Source organism: Bidens hawaiensis, unplaced genomic scaffold (assembly GCF_021521415.1).
Source record: "Bidens hawaiensis isolate Kalapana, Puna unplaced genomic scaffold, B.hawaiensis_p1.1 tig00001521_1, whole genome shotgun sequence".
Classification (NCBI taxonomy): Eukaryota; Viridiplantae; Streptophyta; class Magnoliopsida; order Asterales; family Asteraceae; genus Bidens; species Bidens hawaiensis.
Genome location: NW_027491087.1, coordinates 3,146,026 through 3,164,701, shown reverse-complemented (window position 1 = coordinate 3,164,701; position 18,676 = coordinate 3,146,026). Strand labels below are relative to the sequence as shown.

Genomic DNA, 18,676 nt, shown 5'->3' with positions numbered 1-18,676 from the left:
CGGCGAACCCTAGAGAAATGTAATGTTAATGTATATGGCTTTGCTATCACTGTCAAGATGAAGACTTAAGTTTTAGGGTTTCGGTGGGCTTGTTTGGGCCTGGGATTTCCATGTGTTTTTTGTGGCCCGGTTGATAAGATAAAGAGGTGCAAATTGGAACCGAACATAAATTGAAACCGAGATCAAACCCGGCTAATGCCCGGTAGAGGTGTGTCTGGAGGATCGGTTTTAAAAGAAAAACCGGTTAAGAGTTTTCAAGCCAGGAACCAGTTAATTGTGCATAGGTTAATAAGCTTATGGTTAATTTCAATAGGTTATTATCGGCTAACTGGTTAATAACTGAACCGAACCGGTTTCATAGATTATGGATTTTTCACTTAAAAACCGGTTAGGAATTGAAATCGCTTATTGAGATTTATCGGTTCTGATCGTTTGATTAAGAACTGATGTATCTATTAGCTGATAGAACAAAAACCGGTTTTGTTGATACTTTGATAGTTTTATGTGAAACTGATAAGTCAAACTAGACTGTTGAAATTGGCTGGGCGCTCAAATGCCCATAAAAGCAGCCCACTTGTGTTATGTGTTTAAAGTTATTTATAATGAACACGGATCCGATCCCCGGGTAAGGGTCCTGGATCCAATGAGTCCACAGGATATAGTACGGTAACTACCAACACGATATGAGCAAGACTTCCCGAAATCCAGTGGCCGGAACCTGCAAAACAGATACCGTGAGTCTCGTTACAGGAAGGACAAGAGGGGGGTCTTTCTGTAACCACCCTCCGGCGTGAGAATCAGTAACGTTCGTAATGGAGAAAGTACTGAAGTATAAAGATTAAGTGTAGTCAAAATATAGGTCAGTGAATGAATACCTCATACCGTTTGACAAGGTATTTATAGCCGAAGGATGATGGAAGATGGTTGGGGCAGCTGTCCTATTCTAGAAGATATTTGGTAACCGCCTGGACATGTGTCTTCTTGTGATAGGTTGGGCTATACGTCTCATGTGCATGAGTATAACAACCTGGACACGTGTCACCAGCTGATAGGATGGATCGCGCCCTGGCCATGTGCACGGTTATAACAACCTGGTCAGGTGTCCTTTGTTCATTGGTTAGTATGTCACGTATTCCCCAAGTAAGAATCATGAACCTCCTTCTAGAGAGTACTTGAGTGGTGACAGCTGTCCCGCGGGTACTATCTTCCGATTGTTTAGGCGGACAGATGTCCTGCCCTGCGGATGACTTTTGAGGATGTCAAGATGCTTCCGCATGTGCTATGAGGACGTTCCTCCTCACTCGTGATATGCGGGTGATCCATGTGTCCCGCGGGTGGCTTATAAGATGATTTTCTGTGACCCGCGGATGGTACTTAAGGGTGTTTGGGTCTTTTTAGTACCTTACCTCTACAACCGGGTTTTTCAAAGAACGGTTAAAGTTTAAAAAACAATTAACATATTTCTTATGCAGGCAAATTTATTTTGATGAATGAAATAATGCGTATACTTTTGAATGACCATATATTCATTATCCATCATCAAATTTAGCCCTCTTTGATATCAAATGTAGTTTTCATAACACCATATTGAGAAATATTTTTTTTAAAGGTTTTTCTCTCTAAAATACGAAAATTGTCTAATTAACAATGCTACCACATAAAAGTTAAGTTGTCAAATCAATCATACCTTCGGTTTGATTTGTCTGTAAAAGTTGAGTTGTAAAGATTTTTGTCTTGAACTCAAACCTTTGTATACATAAGCACAACAAAAGGCATTCATGTATATCAATTCTCATATATCAGCTCAACCTAGAGATGTTCAACGAAATCGGTTCCTGGAACCGAACCGGTGGACCCGAACCGGACCTGAACCGGTTCCTACCCGTTTTTTGTAGGAACCGGACCCTATCTGATTCAACCCGATGATCCGTGACCGGTTCTTGCATTTCTGAGTGGGGGCGGGTAGGAACCGGAACCGAACCGGAACCGAACCATCCGGAACCGGTTCCTAACCGGTTCTAGCCGTTTGATCGAATATAGCCGTTGGAAATCGTTTTTTGGCCGTTTTTTGACCGTTGGGGTCAAAAATAGCCGTTTTTTGGCTCCCCCAAGCACCCCACTACTAGTATAAATAGGTATTTGGTGTCATGGGTTCATCACAACACTCAAAACGCAAACCCGAACGCAAAAAAATACAAAAAACGCTATTACAACGTTTTGAGTTCTCTAATCTCTTGTTTTCTCTTCTTCTATATTCATATTTGTTGTTATGGCTGCCTCACAATCATCGGTTGGTCAACGTTCCAACGCCGAACCAAGTTTCGTTCGTATTGTACCTCATAATCGTAATCAAGAGATTTGGTGCAATTGGGATTTGGTTGAATTGAGTGACCATTCATTGAAGGCTCGGTGCAAGTTTTGTGGGATTTATTTAAACCCACTTTCGAATTCAAATTTGAAGAAACACATCGAAAAACCGTATTGCAAGGAGTTGAAAAAGAACGTCGATTCGCAACAAACGCAAATGGATAGTGAAGGCGGAATATTTACATACCAAATTGATCGAGTTCAAGATCGTATGACGAAGTTTGTGATTCAAGAAGCTTTGCCGTTTAGCCACTTCGACAGCCCTCGCTTAACCGCCATGATTCGAGATACGCTTCAACCACAATACACTCACGTAAGTCGTCATACTCTTAAACGTTATTGTTTAAAATTGTGGAAGAAGGCCAAAGAGGTACTAATTGCATATTTTGAAAATATAAATACGGGAATAAACTTAACTAGTGATGTTTGGTCGGCTCCACATGGTCTACCCGAATCTTATCTTTGTGTCACCGCTCATTGGGTAGACCCGTCATCGTGGGAAATGATGAAACGCACCATTGCTTTCGAACTCTTTGAGTATCCACATACGGGAGATAATTTGTTTGAAATTTTAGATTATGTTATAAAAACTTATAAACTAGAAAATAAAATATTTTCAATGGCATTTGATAACGCGTCGAATAATACATCGGCGGTTGATAAATTAAAATTAAAATTAAAATATACGCTGATTTGCAATGGTGTATTTTTTCACTCAAGGTGTGTTGCACATATCATTAATTTAATCGTGCAAGACGGACTTGCTTCGGATGAGGTTACATCGGTTATAAACGATTTTAGACTAATGATACATGAAGTTTTTAAGAAAAGTAAAAAAAGACAAATGGAATATAGAAAATTTTGTAAAGATACGGGAAGAAAAGCTTTGGGAGCTAATTGGGATGTACCTCATCGATGGAATTCCACTTGCATAATGTTTCAAAGTGCTTTGAAACAAAAAGAAACTTTACAGATGTTTCATTATAGTCTTGCCGAGAATGATTTGGCAATCCCCTTTTCAAATGAGAAATGGGAAATTATCAATGACTTATCGACTTTTCTTGAAGTTTTTAAAACATCAACTACGAAACTATCGGGAACGTATTATCCGACAAGTCCCTTGGTTCTTTCGGAGTTATTTTTAATCGTTAACAATAGTGTTTTCAAACATCATATTACCAATGAAGTTTAAATTAAAAAAATACTTTCTTGAATTGCCACCGGTTTTTACTTGCGCCGCCGCTTTAAACCCAATGTTAAATGTTACGGGGGTTGAATGTGTGATAGACGAAATTTTTTCAGCCTTAGATATGCATGAAGTTGACCCAAACTTTTCAACAGAGGCAAAAAATGATTTTAACTTGAATTTTAAATTTATGTATGACTTTTATTTAAATAAATATGGGTTAAACATACACATGCCTATGCCGGGGGGGGGGGGGGGTCTTCATCAAGTTCAAGTGCTACTAGAGTACGAGATCCCATGATTAGCCTTATGAACACAACGTAACGGCTAAAAAACAAAGGGGTAACACCCCTTCAAGCGAACTAGGAAGGTATAGTGCAAATGATTACTCTACCGGTTTATCCGAAGAGGAATATGACACTTTTGATGTTTTGGCTTGGTGGAAGGTAAAGGAAACCGAGTTTCCGATTCTTGCCACCATGGCCCGTGATTTACTAACCGTCCAAGCTTCTACGGTAGCTTCGGAATCCGCTTTTTCTCTTAGTGGCAGGGTAATATCGGTGAGAAGAACAAGACTAAATTCGGAGTCGGTGGAGATGTGCATTTGCTTAAAGGATCACTTGGACTCAATCGATCGTATTCAACACGTAACCACTCTCGAAGATGAAACACCACTTGATGTTCGAGTGCACGACGAACAAGAAGGCATTTCTACAAGTAATTCCGAGGAAGAAGTCGCCGCTCAATAATTACGACGAACAAGAAGGCTTTTCTAGAAATAATATGTCACAACTTTATATTTATAAGTTTAATGTTTTGTTAGTTTGTTTTTGAAGATTTTAAAACATGTAACCTTTTTTTTTTTGAACTTCTTAAAGTAAATAAAATGAATTTTATGTTAATTGTTTTGTTTATTTTTCATGCTATACAAATACGAATCGTAGTTTAGAATCCAAATCGCAAACGAAAAACGAAAAAAAAAAACTAAATGCACTTGTATTGCAAATCCAATGAACAAGTTTACATTGTACAATGGTTACATATTTAACTGATGATGTTCCAACTGATGAAACTCTGCAACTGATGTGTCACCGATTCATATTTTGCATCAGTGACAACAAACTCTGCAACTGATGAATGTTCCCACTGATGAGTATTCCTCATCAGTTGCAACCTTCAGTAGTTGTCATCAGTGGCAACCTTCAGTAGTTGTCTTCAGTGGCAACCTTCAGTAGTTGTCTTCAGTGGCAAACATCTTCGGTAGTTGTCTTTTCTTCATCAGTTAATTGTTTATTTTTATGTTAATTGTTTTTTTTATTTTTCATGTTATACAAATACGAATCGTAGTTTAGAATCCAAATCGCAAACGAAAAACGAAAAAAAAAAAAAAAATTTACACTGTAACCGGTTGGAACCGGTTACGGTACAGGAACCGGGTTAGGAACCGGTAAGAACCGGTTAGATAGGTTAGGGGTCCGAGGGTGGGAGAACCGGTTCGGTTCCCTAACCGGTTCGAGCCTGGAACCATTTTAAAAGGGGGTTTTGAATATAGGAACCGGTTAGGAACCGGTTCCGGTTCCTAGTCCCAAACCGTTTTGAACATGCCTAGCTCAACCTCTCTCTTAAACGGAATTTTGCCGTTCACCTCAAGGTGAAGTTTTGTAACCATGGCGTCTTGCAAATACTTATTTTAAAACAAAGTGAAATTAAATAATTAACAAAGGAGGAGACACTAATTCATCATTGGCATAATTTATTTAGCCAACCTTAATCTGATACAACTTAGTATTCAAAAACCAAATCCCATTCTAAATGACTTGCTAGTTGCTACAAAACTATGTTAATGATTCCAACAAACTTAAAAACTTATTCAAAAATTCACTTCAAAGTATTTGTTTTGCTTTAATCAAGTAAAATGGCTCGGACTCGTATGGTCAGCATTCGGGAACAAAATCCTCAAATAAAACATTACATCAGGGAACTAGGACTACAAATCTAATGAACAAAAAATCCCTCACACTTTTGAGTTAGCAAGTGTTGTTTCCAAAGGTTTTATGCGAGTCTTGTTACGTTGATGTTTACTTGTTCAAAATTCCAAACTATTCTTGAGACTTCAAATAATCCTCCCAGCCAACCTTTTCTAGCTTCTCCGTCTTTTCCAATACCGTCTCTCTTGCGTCTTCTTGAAACTGCGCCATTCTGTTTACAAAAATTAAACATTTTAATTATGTTTCATTTCACACGTGTAAAATGAAAACAAAAAAATAATATTAAGGCATAAAACCTTTTATTAATATATTTAAGACTATAACATTAATGATGATGCTTCTAAAATAGGGGTGCAAACGAGCCAAGTTGCTTGTGAGTCACTCGAGATCGCCTCGTGAAAAACCCCGATCGAGCCGAGCTTAAAAAGAGCCCGAGCTCGAGCCGACTTGCGAGCCTAAACAAGCATATCATTAACATAATTTTTATAACATATATTTATTAATTATTAATTAATCTATTTAATATTATGAAAAAATAACTGTATTAGGTATATTATCTTATATACAAAATTATAATTGAAAAAAATATATAGAAAATAGTTATTAGTATATAAAAATAAATTAAGAAATAGTAAACGACCGAGCCCAGGCCGAGTGCGAGCTTGAAATATAGCTCGAGCTTTAGAAATAGAGACCGAAACGAGCCGAACTCTGTGTAAGTTAAACGAGCCGAGCTCGAGCTCGAGCCTAGTCGAGCTCGGGCTCAGCGCCTCAGCTCGTTTGCACCCCTATAATTTAAAATCATAAATAAAAAGTTAATGAGATAACCTTGCTTGGAGGGCAGGATCAGCCACCCCTAACATTCTGACTGCCAACAAGCCTGCATTTGTCGCATTGTTTATTGCAACCGTTGAAACAGGAACACCTCTTGGCATCTAATTCACATGACAAAATCCCCGTAATGAATATTAATTACTAAAAAGGAGCCTATTACTTTGCATAAATTTTATCTATATACCTGCACAATGGAGAGAAGAGAGTCAAGGCCATCCAATGTTGAAGCGCGTACTGGAACTCCAATCACGGGTAACGGTGTCAGGGCAGCAACCATACCTAATCACATGTTAGAATATTAATATTAAGGTTATATTAACATAATTAATATTATTGTAAATATGGAAATGAATATTGGAAGCAGAGGGATAAAAACCTGGCAAATGGGCTGCACCACCAGCGCCTGCAATAATAACCTGAATGCCTCGTTCTCGAGCTGATGTGGCATAAGAAAACATCAACTCGGGCGTTCGGTGTGCTGATACTATTCGTATCTGCAGAATGTTTTTAACGCATCAAACCTTCTAATTCATTTTATCCAACAAAACTACGATTAATATTAGCTTGAAAAGAAACAAGTCAAACTCGTTCAAAAAGGTTAAAAAGTAACCTCAGCAGACACGTCGAACTCATTCAAAACTTTGGCAGCTTCTTTCATAACTGGAAGATCTGAATCAGATCCCATTATAATTCCAACACGTGGAGCAACTGTGTCAAGATGACATTATTATTATTATGTTATAAACTAATATAAAAACGACCAAAATACATTTTTTAGAAAATAAACCTGGAGTCTCCTCTGAACTTTCTTCCTTGAGAAATGATTTAACCCGTGCTTCCACAACGCCCATTGAAGGCCCAACAACAGTGATGTGGCCCATCTTCCGTTGCTTTCGCATATCTTGCAGTTTCATGAATAATAATTTATTATTATTTATTTATTAGGCTGATGTCATCAAAGTGGAACATGTTTGTGAATACATGCATACCTGGCTTATCATACCAGTGAATTGTGGCTCCTGGAGTGCACAACGCCCTGCTAATAATCTTGTTTGCAATAATAAAACCTGCTTCTCCCTGCAGAAACAATTCCCATAATCTTGCTTATTATGATGATAATGTGCGCACACTAACACTAGATAATAAAAATAACAATAAGAGAAAAAGGTTACTTTCTTTAATGTTATATAGAATTAGTTACACGGTTGGTTGGTTCACATGTATCATGAATTTGATAGACTTTTCTTTTTTTAAAAAAAAAAAAACTACACCTTTAGTCAAGTGATTTAAAAGTAGCGCATTTAGCCACTGGCCTAGGATGGATATTACCGGTTTTACTATCAAGTAGTGCAAAATGACTAAAATACCCATAAGGATACTTTTTTTATGTTAGAAAAATAATAGAAAAAGATAATCTCATCCAAGTAAATGAACTACGTGTTGCTTTTTTGAAAATCTCTGAACTAAAGATGTAAATTCGAAAAAGAATGTATCAAATTTGTAATTCACTTTAAACCACACAGACCAACCGTGTAATTATTTCTTTTATAAATAGCCTATGTCATACTTACAACTACAATAATATGGATATAATTCTTTTTTTACCTCATCTTCGCCAAGAATATTGTACATCACGGCAGCTGGAACCTTCAATGACGGGTCACCAAGCGGAAGCCCAACTATGGCCCGTAAATGTTGCTCGTACTGTGACGTATAACACGACTCAATCGTGTGGTGCCCGCTGTTATGAGGTCTAGGAGCAACTTCATTCAGTAAAATCTGTATTTCTAACAACATTAAATGCATATTAACGTTCACATAAACATTAAAATATATAAAGCTAACCTGTCCATCTTCAGTCAAAAACAGTTCCACTGCAAACACACCGGCGCCTTCCAATGATGCAACAGCTCGTGAAGCAATATCAGTTGCAAGTTTCAAAATCTTCCATGATTCATTAGCAGGCGCCTTAACAATGTGACAAATGTTTTCCCTGAATGATGTAAAGAAATAACATAAAAAAATGTTTATAAATTGACACAATCATTATCAAAACTATAATCTCGCCTGTGTACGGTCTCGACAACAGGATAGCACGATATAGAATTGTCCCGTCCTCTTGCAACAATAACCGCAAGCTCCTAAAACAAACATGATAAAGTCAAAGGAAGTCAAACTTTAAGCAACTATGAGTGTGATTAATGCTTACCTTAACAAAAGGGGCCCACTGTTCAACATACAAACCATGATCAAATCCTCCAAGAGCTGCAAATAAAAAGAATTTTAAAATTCTTCAGTTGCAAACTTTGACGCCAAAAAAAGATTAATAAATGATAAAAGAAAATACCATTAATGGCAGAAGTGAGTTCCGTTTCGGTTTTAGCAACCGCATTACCACGACCATCATAAGCCAACCTTCTACTCTTTATCAAAAGCGGATATCCAAAATCTTGGCCCGCTCTTTTAGCACTTTCTTCATCATTTATCTGTACAAAAAAATAGTTGGAAAAAAAAAGTATTTTTTTAGTAAAGTAAAAAATGCGCATAATATATTTCTTAAAGATCCAAACCTGCATAAACTTGGGAAGTGGGATATTGTTCTTAGAAAAATGGATTTTTTGAAGATATTTATCCTGTGAAAACAAAAATGTAAAAGTTAGTGACAGTTATTTGAATAACTAGACACCATGACAACAAAACAGAGGAAAGCAAACGTTCAGTGAATCGTTCCGCGGGAAGTTTGTTTATTTAACAAACGAACGAACATGAACAAAGACACTTGTTCATTTAGTTAAATGAACGAACTTGAACACATGTCTTGTTCATTTATTTATGTTCGTATGATTGTTATACCTGTATAATACGAATAGTGGAAGCTTTAGGCTGACAATCCACCCCTTGTTTTTCAAGTTTCTCCAACGTATCAGCATCCACATGCTCAATCTCAACCGTCAATATCCCACAACTCTTTGCAAATTCTTCAACTTTTTTACTATCATTATAACTCCCCACCATATGCAGATTAGATATACCACTTGCAGGACAGTTTGTCATAGGATCCAAAATATTAACTTTAATCGCCATTTGCGAAGCCGCTTGACAAAGCATTCGTCCTAACTGCCCTCCACCCAAAACACCGACAACCGTTTCCGAAAGTCCATGACTTGTTGTCACATTATCATTCCTACATCGATTCAAACCCACACGTTATTTTAATTCATATTAATATTAACAAATACATAAAATGTCTTACAATAATGTAAGTACAACCTTTGCGAGACGTCATTTTTGGTGGATGTTTGGCAAGATATAGTGCAAGCCCTTTGTTGCTTGCTCATCGGATACGATGACGAGACCGACGTGTTGGTTAAGTTCCGGAATGTTCCAAGCCCGAGTAGAGAGAGTCGGTTGGAACAAACGGGTGATGTGGAACCGAGTTGATAGTTCGGGCTCAGCATCCTGTTAATGTAACAGGAGAGTGAGTGTGTGTTTCTTGATTTGGAGGGGATTAACAATAAACAAAGTGAAAGACAACAACTTACAAATACATTAATAGGGTTCTTGCTAACGGGATTTAGTTAAAGAACTTAAAGGGTCTGCAACAAAACAACAAAACTCAATAATTATGAAGTTTCTAATCACTAATGCTTCAGCTAAACAATAATAAAAATGAGCATACTGTGTGTTAAAAAGAGAATTACCAATTCTAAGTATATAATTGCATAAAATCAATCAATTGGATATCTTTATTTTATGGAGTAAGTTTTTTTACCCCTAAAATTACCTAAAAGTATTGACAATGGATGGTGGCGGAGAAGCGCGGCGGTGGCAGGTGGTGGGCTGGCGGCGGTCTGGCGGAGAGTGGAGTTGGGCTTAAGCAACAGCGTTCTGTTCTGTTATATTTGATGGTGTAAATTTAGAAAACCCTAACTATTATATTGACTATTTGACTAAAAAAATGAAATAGCAAAAAAGACTATTTACTAAAACATGGAGGTGGTAAAACTCAATTGTTGTCGGACCCAAGCATTGAGTCGGTAAGTCGACGTGAATTTGGTCGGTTTCGGTGACGTGTGTTATTGTACCGGAATTAAAAGCAAATATGAAACAAAAAAGATATGTACGGTGACGTTATTCAGTAAAACACAAGTGTTGGTAAAAGCCGATCGTTGTCGATCCCGGAACTAAAACAAAAAGGCACGCAAAAAAATTGGCGTTCGCTAGGTTTTCGTTACAATGGTTGAACTAAAGAAACAAAAACAGACTTTAAAGACCAGCTCTGCCAGAAAATGGCCCAATAATGCATTTGCGGCACCAAACTTTCTGTTTGTTATATATAATAATAATAATTTTCTTTTAGTAAAAGTATAAGTCAAAAGTAATAGAAAAAATATGAGAAAGTTCAAAGTCGTTTCAAAAATCAAATCAGAAATTCAGTTTGGAGTCAAACTTGGTTTGAGACTTTGAGCTAGAGGTGTTTACGGCTAATTTTTAGACAGTTTTATATTAATGTAAAAAACAACAATAGTCATATATGGTAAAATTTCAAACAAAGTATTGGTAGGTTCCGGAGATGGTGAAATAATGAAGGTGGGTGAAGAAACGTGGATCTACTCACTGGTAGCAGATCTACTTTCCTCGGGTGTGATTATACTATTTCACCGATGGTTCTTCTGGATCTGTGTTCTTCCACCTACAAAATGAACAGCGCCGTTACTTACCCCTCAGAAAGGGACAGAGGGGTCCTCTTTGGGGTAACCCTCCGGCGTGAGAATCAGTATATTGTGGAGAAGATGATAATGTGTGTAAGGGAATCTCAAGAGTATTGCTGAATAGCTGAATACCCTCTGATTATGAGACTGTGTTTGTATGTAACTGACTGTGAGTGAATGTAATTCAATATGATTGAATATGAATATCACTGCCTGTAACTGTCAATGATTGAGTATGAATGTGTCATCAAAGTGGAGTTGATGCTGTATTTATAATGCTAGGGTTTCCACTGATTGGGCTCAACCTCGTTGGCCTCCTCCAATCGCACTGCGCCACGTGTCCTCTGGGACACCTGGCGCTTTCTCGTTGGTTGTAATCACGTGGTAACACATGTGTCATGCTGAGTTGTCGACCTTTCATTTGGCAGCTGTCAACATCAGCATATTCTTACTCCTTAAAAAGATGCATTCTGGAAGGTTGTCTGATGTGCACACTCAAGGTTGCTCTAATCCTGATTTGGATAAGGACGAGGTTGATTATGTGCACGTATGATATGCGCCCACCCTGAGGATGCGCGAGGTCTTCTCTTTATTCTCACGCGCAGATATTTCATGCGCAGATGTGATATGCACGAGCATGTGATATGCGCCGCGCGCTGATGCGCTGCGCGCATATGTGATGCGCGAGCATATGTGTGCCTGGGCAGATGTGATATGCACGGGCATGTGATATGCGCCGCGCGCTGATGCGCCGCGCGCATATGTGATGCGCGAGCATATGTGTGCCTGGGCATATGATGCCTGGGCATGTTTTGTATGCGCCATGCGCATAGGTTTTGGATTTGTGCCTTCATAATGTCTTTATCTTGTGGGTTGACCCGCCTTGCTCGGTGTTGAGGCGGGTACATACCTCTTCAAGCCCCCCCAGTCTAATGTGTGTCTTATCTCGCGCTAGCGCGGTAAGATAGATATTAGACTTACTGATTTGGTCTTTTAAAAGGGGTTTTGTCGTTTTCTTGGTTGTTTCCATCGTTGCGCGAAGTTCTATCCATTTGGTTGAAACGAAGGGTCCAAACACGTGGTTAGTTGGTGGTGACGTGCGCCGTAAGCGTGTCAGACGTTTCGTGTGCTCGAGGTGCTACAGTTGCCTTTCATGTCCCCTCACACAGCTGTCTTGAACACGTGTCGCGCTCTCATTGGTTTGCACCTGCGAGTGGGGGCGCGTCTCTGCTCCGTGGCAGGTCCGTTACGTTTTTATGTCCCCTCAACAGTGTTAGGGACACGTGCCGCGCCCTCGTTGGCTTACACCTGCGAGTGGGGGCGCGTGAAATCCCATCAGTTACCACTTTTCTCTCTCCTGGGCCTATAAAAGCAGGCCCTTAGGAAATTTTTATCTTCATCTTCATTGTTGCAAATTTTCGATTTTCTGCCTTTCATATTCTGAATTGAGTATTTTCATCGTTTCGAAACTTCTATTATTTGCTGCTGCAGTTGTATGTCTGATAGTTCAGACTCGTCTAGCCCCTCAATCACCTCTATTGCCTCTCGAAGACGCCGTGTGAAATCTGTGGTGATGTCGTCACTGAAGCAAAAGGGGAAAGGGAAGAGGGTTGTTGAGACCACATCGGAGGAAGTAGGGAGGACCAAGGCCACCAAAAGGTGGAATGAAATCCCCTGCAAATTGAAGCAGGCCGATCTCGACAGCCTCATCGCCTCTCAGGGCTTTCCCACCCTGTTTGGCTGCATGTTGCCTGGGTCCGGGCAAACGGCGGCGGACCCGCCTGCCGGCTATATATCCCTATATAGCCACTTTTTCACCCACTGCAACCTTCGTCTCCCGATAACAAGGTTTGTGGGTGCACTGCTGAAGTTCTATGGGATTCATATATCCCAAGTCCATCCGTTTGGACTCGTGCGCGTGACTCACTTTGAGTTCATGTGCAAATCCCAACGCGAGGAGCCGACTCCTCGGCGCTTTCAGTATTTTTACAAGCCCAAGATCCAAGACAATTGGATCTCTTTTATTCCTCGCAGTCAGAAGGTGAAGTGCTCCACTGTTTCATTCAAGAGCCTTCATGACTGGTCTGAGAGGTTCTTCTACATTAGGGCTGGTGTGATACCCATCCGTATGACCATGCGCTCTATCTCTTCTGCGCCTGCGGATGAGGGTGTCCTCAAGAACCCAACTGGCGCCTGGGTTAAGAAACTGACCGCCGAACCATCCCCCGCGAAGAAAATTCGCGAGGAGGCGCTGGTGGGGGTCGGCATGAGTAAGCTATGGGCCGACAGCGCGCTTGAGCCCGTTATCCAAGTCGACGGGTTGTGTAAGTTTATTTCATTGCTTTGTTTCTTTTTCTGCGCGAACATAATTCTTTTGCTGATATCCCTTGACTTGTTTTTGCGCAGTCACCAAGGATTACCTCCTTGCCGCTTATGATGATCAAGTGGAGGGTGGCTCCGTCGCGCTTGGCGCTGGGGAGGTTGGTTTCCCAGATCGCTTCGATGACATGTTCATCCCAGTGGATCTGGAATTTGACTTTGACAGTGACGCGCCTGGTAAGCCTTCGCACTTATGCTCATTCCTTTAGAATACCCAAGTTTATTAACAGTTCTGTTGGTTGTTTTTGCAGATGCGCTTGAAAACTACGAGCTGGAGCTCGCGGAAGAGGAGGAGGAGGAAGAGGAGGCGCCCCTATTAAAGCGCAAAGCTAAGGGGAAATCTGGCGCAGGGGCCAGTAAGAAACAGAAGAAAGATGACACCCCTGTCGCTCATCCCCATGCTCAAACGAAGGGACCTAAGGAAACCCAGGTGTTTACCACCAAGGTTTCTTTAGCTTCCCTGCCTGTGAGAGTGGGCAGACCTCCTGTCCACTTGAGGTATGGTGGCGTCACCTCCTCCGTTCGCGCGGCTGAAGAGAGAAGCAGTGCCGCGCCTGCAACAGGTATTCTTTGCTTGTCTTCATCTGGTTGAATTGTTATTAAACCTTTGCTCCTTTGACTGTTTGCAGAACCGGCGACTGTAGCAGATCAGCCGCAGGCGCCACAAGGTGCTGAGGCTGCGCCGGGGGCTGCTTCGGAGTCCCCTGTTCTACCCTCTGAAAAGGGTAGAATGAACTTTATGGCGATGTTCGCCGCGCGAACAGAATTGCGCCAAGGTATGTTTTGCACATTTGTCTTCTGATTTTTTTCTTTTGGATTCAGTCATAAACCATTTTTCCTTGTTGATTTGTTCACAGGAGTTGTAGCTGGCGTACAAGTTGCCGGTGACACTCCTGGCGCCGTTGGCGGCGCCGCTGGTTCTGGTCCTGCTCCTGCTAGTGCTGATTCTCCCCTTATTGGGGTTACAAAGGAGCAGGAAGCCGTATTGCGCGCCGAACTGGCGGCGTCGAGACCTCCCTCGCCTCCTCCTACGCGCAGCCCTCTCCGCGAGGCTGGTTTGGAGCCCCCCCAGGTCGCAGGAGAAGAGGCCTATTCAAGAAGATGAGGAGGATGAGGGGGCTCAAGCTGAGGACTCCTTGGGAGACCGCGCCAGCCCTGCGATGCCACAAGTCTTCGCAGCGCATACTTCTGGTGGGGCTGGCGCTGACTTTTCTGCTTCATCCCCGCAGGTATGTTTTAATTTGTTGCTCCGCTGCGCGTACCTCCATATAAGTATGTTTATGACTTAGAACATTTCTTGTGTTTTGTAGGAAGGTGACCACGTTTATCTCCCGAGATGGAATATTAATGAAGACAGTTCCTTCCAATCCATGGGCGTATGCGAGGACTTCTGGGCTCATGCCGTGCCTCCTACTGAAAGGAGGTATCAGGAGGAGCGCACCCGCGCTGACTTGCTCAACGATCACATTTTCGCTGGGTCAGCTTTCTTTGCTGCCTCCCAAGAGCTTCATCGCGATTATATTAAAGTACGCGATGCTCTTGTGGCAGCCCAGCAAGAGGCTAAGGTGGCTGCCTGGAACCTTTCTGATGCTCGCGCACGAGCTGAGAAACTCCAGGCGGAGCTCAGCGAAAACCGAGCAAGTGCCAACACCGCCTATATTAAGCGCGGGCATGAGCTCCAAGCTGCGCGGGAGAAGCAGCAGGTGGCGGAGGCCGAAGTTGCCAAGTACGCGCGTAGAGTGCGTGTCTTGGAACAGCAGGCTGAGGCGCGTGACCAAGCTATCGTCCAGAGTATCACTGAGAAATCATCACTGGAGAGCGAGGTTGCGCGCCTGAAGAGGGAGTTGGCGGCCGCGCAGGCCGATAGAGATGAGGCCTTGGCGACGGCAGCGTCCAGCCAGGAAGCACTTGGTGCTGCGCAGGCGGAGAAAGAAAAAATTTTGGCGGCAGCAGCGTCTGATAAGGAGGAGCTAAAAAAGACCAAGGAAACTGTTGAGTTATTAAACTCCCAGGTTCCTGCCCTCGAGACGTCTGTTGCTGGCCTCGCGCAGGATCGCCAATGGCTGGTGTCACAGGGCATGACTCGTTGCGCTTTGGCGATGAAATATTCCGCCGAGTTTCAGGCCCTTGTGATGGACTGCAATGCTGCCGCGCGCTTGGTGGGTCGCGCTGAAGGGTTTACGGATGGGTATGAATATGGCATGTTTAAGAAGAACCCATCCGAGTACCCTTACAAGAGCGACGCGGCCTGCGCGGACATGGCCGCGGTGGGGGAGAAGTACATGAATACTCCCATCCCCATCCTTATGCAGGTACCTTGACCTTAATGAGTTTTACTTGATTAATTTTCCAAGTGTTTTGTACTCAATATTTTTCTATTGATTTTGCAGATAGCTGCGCTTGCTGACCAGCCCGACCTCGGCGCACTAAAGAAGTTGCTCGATGAATGCGAGAGGGCTGGTAGCGATGATGGTGGCGCGGGGGATGTTGCCCCTGCCAGCGGCTCTGGCGCTGCGAAAAAATCTGCTCCTGACACCGTCGTGATAGAAGACTCCAATGAGGAGGAAGAACTTGACTATGGTCAGTTCGGAGATGAGGAGCAGGCCGTGCCAGATGCTGCGGGAGATGATGAGGGTGATGAAGTGGCTGACGTCGACGTGGAGACTTGAGAAGCCCTTCATGAAATTTTATAATTTTTTTTTTATACTTGTAATTTGTAACTCATCATACTTGTAAATTTCAATGCTATGGAATGAAACTTGTTTTCTCTTTTTTACATCTTGCGCATTTCCATTCATCTCTTCATGTTTGCTTGTATAGATATAAGATATGCTTGCACGTTAAAATAAGAACAAGGTTGTAAGGAAATTATTCACTTAACCATAGTCCTATTTTGTAAGTGGTTTCGCAGTATCTTGTTTATGCTGACATGCGCGATAACTTTTCACAATTCCTTTTTCGCGCGTCGTTGTCGCGCGGTTTTTAGTTGGAAGTATGAGTTTTAGCCATTACATGTCAGCATGTGTTACTCAGATACCCACTATGATTCCGAGTGCGACCTCGACCAGAGACCTTAACAACTATGATATGGCATGTACTTTGCCTTAGTTGTGTTTAAGGATTTTTATGATCAGGCTGCGCGGGATGTAAGATGGATATTTGTGAGTGCTTTGAGCTAAGGCTCTTTGTTTTGGGCTAAGGCCCTGACGTTTTAGAGTTAAGACTCGTTAACGCGTCTGAGCTAAGGCTCGCGCATGTATGTTTTACTTCGTTTTATTTAGTTTTGAAGTCAATATAGTGTTGTCATATTGCTCCAAATTAATAAAGGAAGTGTGAAACATGTATGCAAAGGTAATAGAACAAATATTGAAAGATAGCGCGAATCATCATTCATGATGGCTTAAAAGCCTTGATTACATATTTGAACTTTTACATGAAGCATTTTCTAAGCTGTGCCGCGTTCCACGCGCGCGGTATCTTTTTTCCATTCAAATCTTTTAAAGTGTACGCGCCTTTCCCCAAATCTTCTGAAATTTGATAAGGTCCCTCCCAATTGGGGGACATTTTTCCTGGTGGTATCGCGCGGCTAGCTTCATTGTTTCGAAGGACAAAATCATTTTTCTTGAAGTGGCATTCTTTAACACGCTGATTATAATATTTTTCCAGCTTTTTCTTGTATTTGGCTTCATTGATGATAGCCACTTCTCTGCGCCCTTCAAGCAAGTTGAGGTCCAATCTTCTTTCGCGCTCGTTATCAGTCTTGCTCATCATGAGTACCCTATGGGATGGGCATCCAATTTCTGCTGGGATCATAGCCTCTGTCCCATAGGTTAGGCTGAATGGAGATTCGCCATTGCTAGTTTTGCTTAATGTCCTGTGCGCCCACAGGACATTAGGTAACTCTTCGACCCAAGAATGGGATTCTCCCTCCAACCTTTTCTTCAGCCCATTTAACAAACTTTGATTCGCGCGCTCCACTTGGCCATTCCCCTGAGGGTGGTAGACTGAAGTGAAGATTTGGTTGATGTGCAATTCTTTGAGCCAGCTGGATATCTTCCTGTCAGTGAATTGTTTGCCATTGTCGCTCACAATTTCCATAGGAAGGCCAAAACGGCAAATGATGTGGCTCCAGATAAATTGCTTCATCGCCTCAGCTGTGATTTTTGCTAGTGGCTTGGCTTCAACCCATTTTGTGAAATAGTCTACTGCCACTACCAAAAATTTCACTCGCCCTTGCGCTTGCGGCAGGGGCCCCACAATATCAATGGCCCATTTATGGAAAGGCCATGCGGAGGTCATTGGAACCAAGTTGTTCTTTGGCCGCATGGTGTTTGGCGCGTGGCTCTGACATGCCTTGCATTTTTGGATTTCTTTTAGCGCATCCAAGTACATGCCTGGCCAATAGTAGCCTGCGCTCATTGCCTTGGTAACCACCATGCGCGGGCCAGCGTGTATTCCGCAGATTCCTTCGTGAATCTCCCTAATCACATAGCTTGCGTCTTCAGCATCCAGGCATTTCATGAGCGGTCCAAGATAAGAGCGTCGATATAACGTACCCTCAAGTAGTTCATAGTTCTGCGCCTTGTGTCTTATCTTCCTCGCCTGTGCGCGATCGTCTGGTAATTTCCCCTCATTCAGGAATTCCATTATTGGAGTTATCCAGGATGAAGGGGTTGTATGAATTACAAGGACCGATTGCGTTTGCACTGACGGGCTGCTCATTACTTCCACCCTGACATCTTTGCCAAAGTGATCAAAATTAGTTGACGCCATTTTACTCAACGCGTCCGCGGACTTGTTTTCGCTGCGCGAGATGTGTATGATTCTGAAGAAGTCAAACTGCTCAACAAGCTTTTTTGCCTGCTCTAGATATAGAGGCATTGTGTTCTCCTTGGCGTCATATAGGCCGTTGACCTGAGCAGCTACCAAGTAAGAATCAACATGTGCCTCTAGCCTTTTAACTCCAAACTTGCGCGCAATGCGCAGTCCAGCCAGCAGGGCTTCATACTCAGCCTCATTGTTGGTACTCTTGAAGTCCAACCTAATAGCATAAGTATATTCATGATTATCAGGGTCCACCAGTTTGAGGCCTGCGCCGGACCCTTCGCTGTTGGAGGCTCCATCAGTGAATAGCCTCCAAACATCTTCTTCATCATTTGCTCGCGGAGGGTCTACCTCGCGCTGAGCTTCTTCAATCCTTCCCTCTGGGA

The 18,676-nt window shown here is 42.1% G+C and overlaps 1 protein-coding gene across 1 annotated transcript; it reads right to left on the bottom strand.

Moving 5' to 3' along the window:
• Nucleotides 1-5,499: 5,499 nt before the first annotated feature.
• On the bottom strand, nucleotides 5,500-10,026 carry LOC143584680 (phosphoribosylaminoimidazole carboxylase, chloroplastic-like). Its single transcript, XM_077066682.1, has 16 exons — nucleotides 9,918-10,026; nucleotides 9,646-9,834; nucleotides 9,229-9,559; nucleotides 8,946-9,008; nucleotides 8,723-8,861; nucleotides 8,585-8,640; nucleotides 8,443-8,516; nucleotides 8,221-8,368; nucleotides 7,981-8,154; nucleotides 7,365-7,452; nucleotides 7,163-7,276; nucleotides 6,982-7,083; nucleotides 6,752-6,865; nucleotides 6,560-6,654; nucleotides 6,370-6,476; nucleotides 5,500-5,752 (listed from the first exon to the last, which is right to left on the bottom strand). Exons 1-16 carry the CDS (start codon nucleotides 9,923-9,925, stop codon nucleotides 5,653-5,655), a joined length of 1,902 nt encoding a protein of 633 aa, XP_076922797.1. The 5' UTR covers nucleotides 9,926-10,026; the 3' UTR covers nucleotides 5,500-5,652.
• Between the last annotated feature and the right edge of the window lie 8,650 nt (nucleotides 10,027-18,676).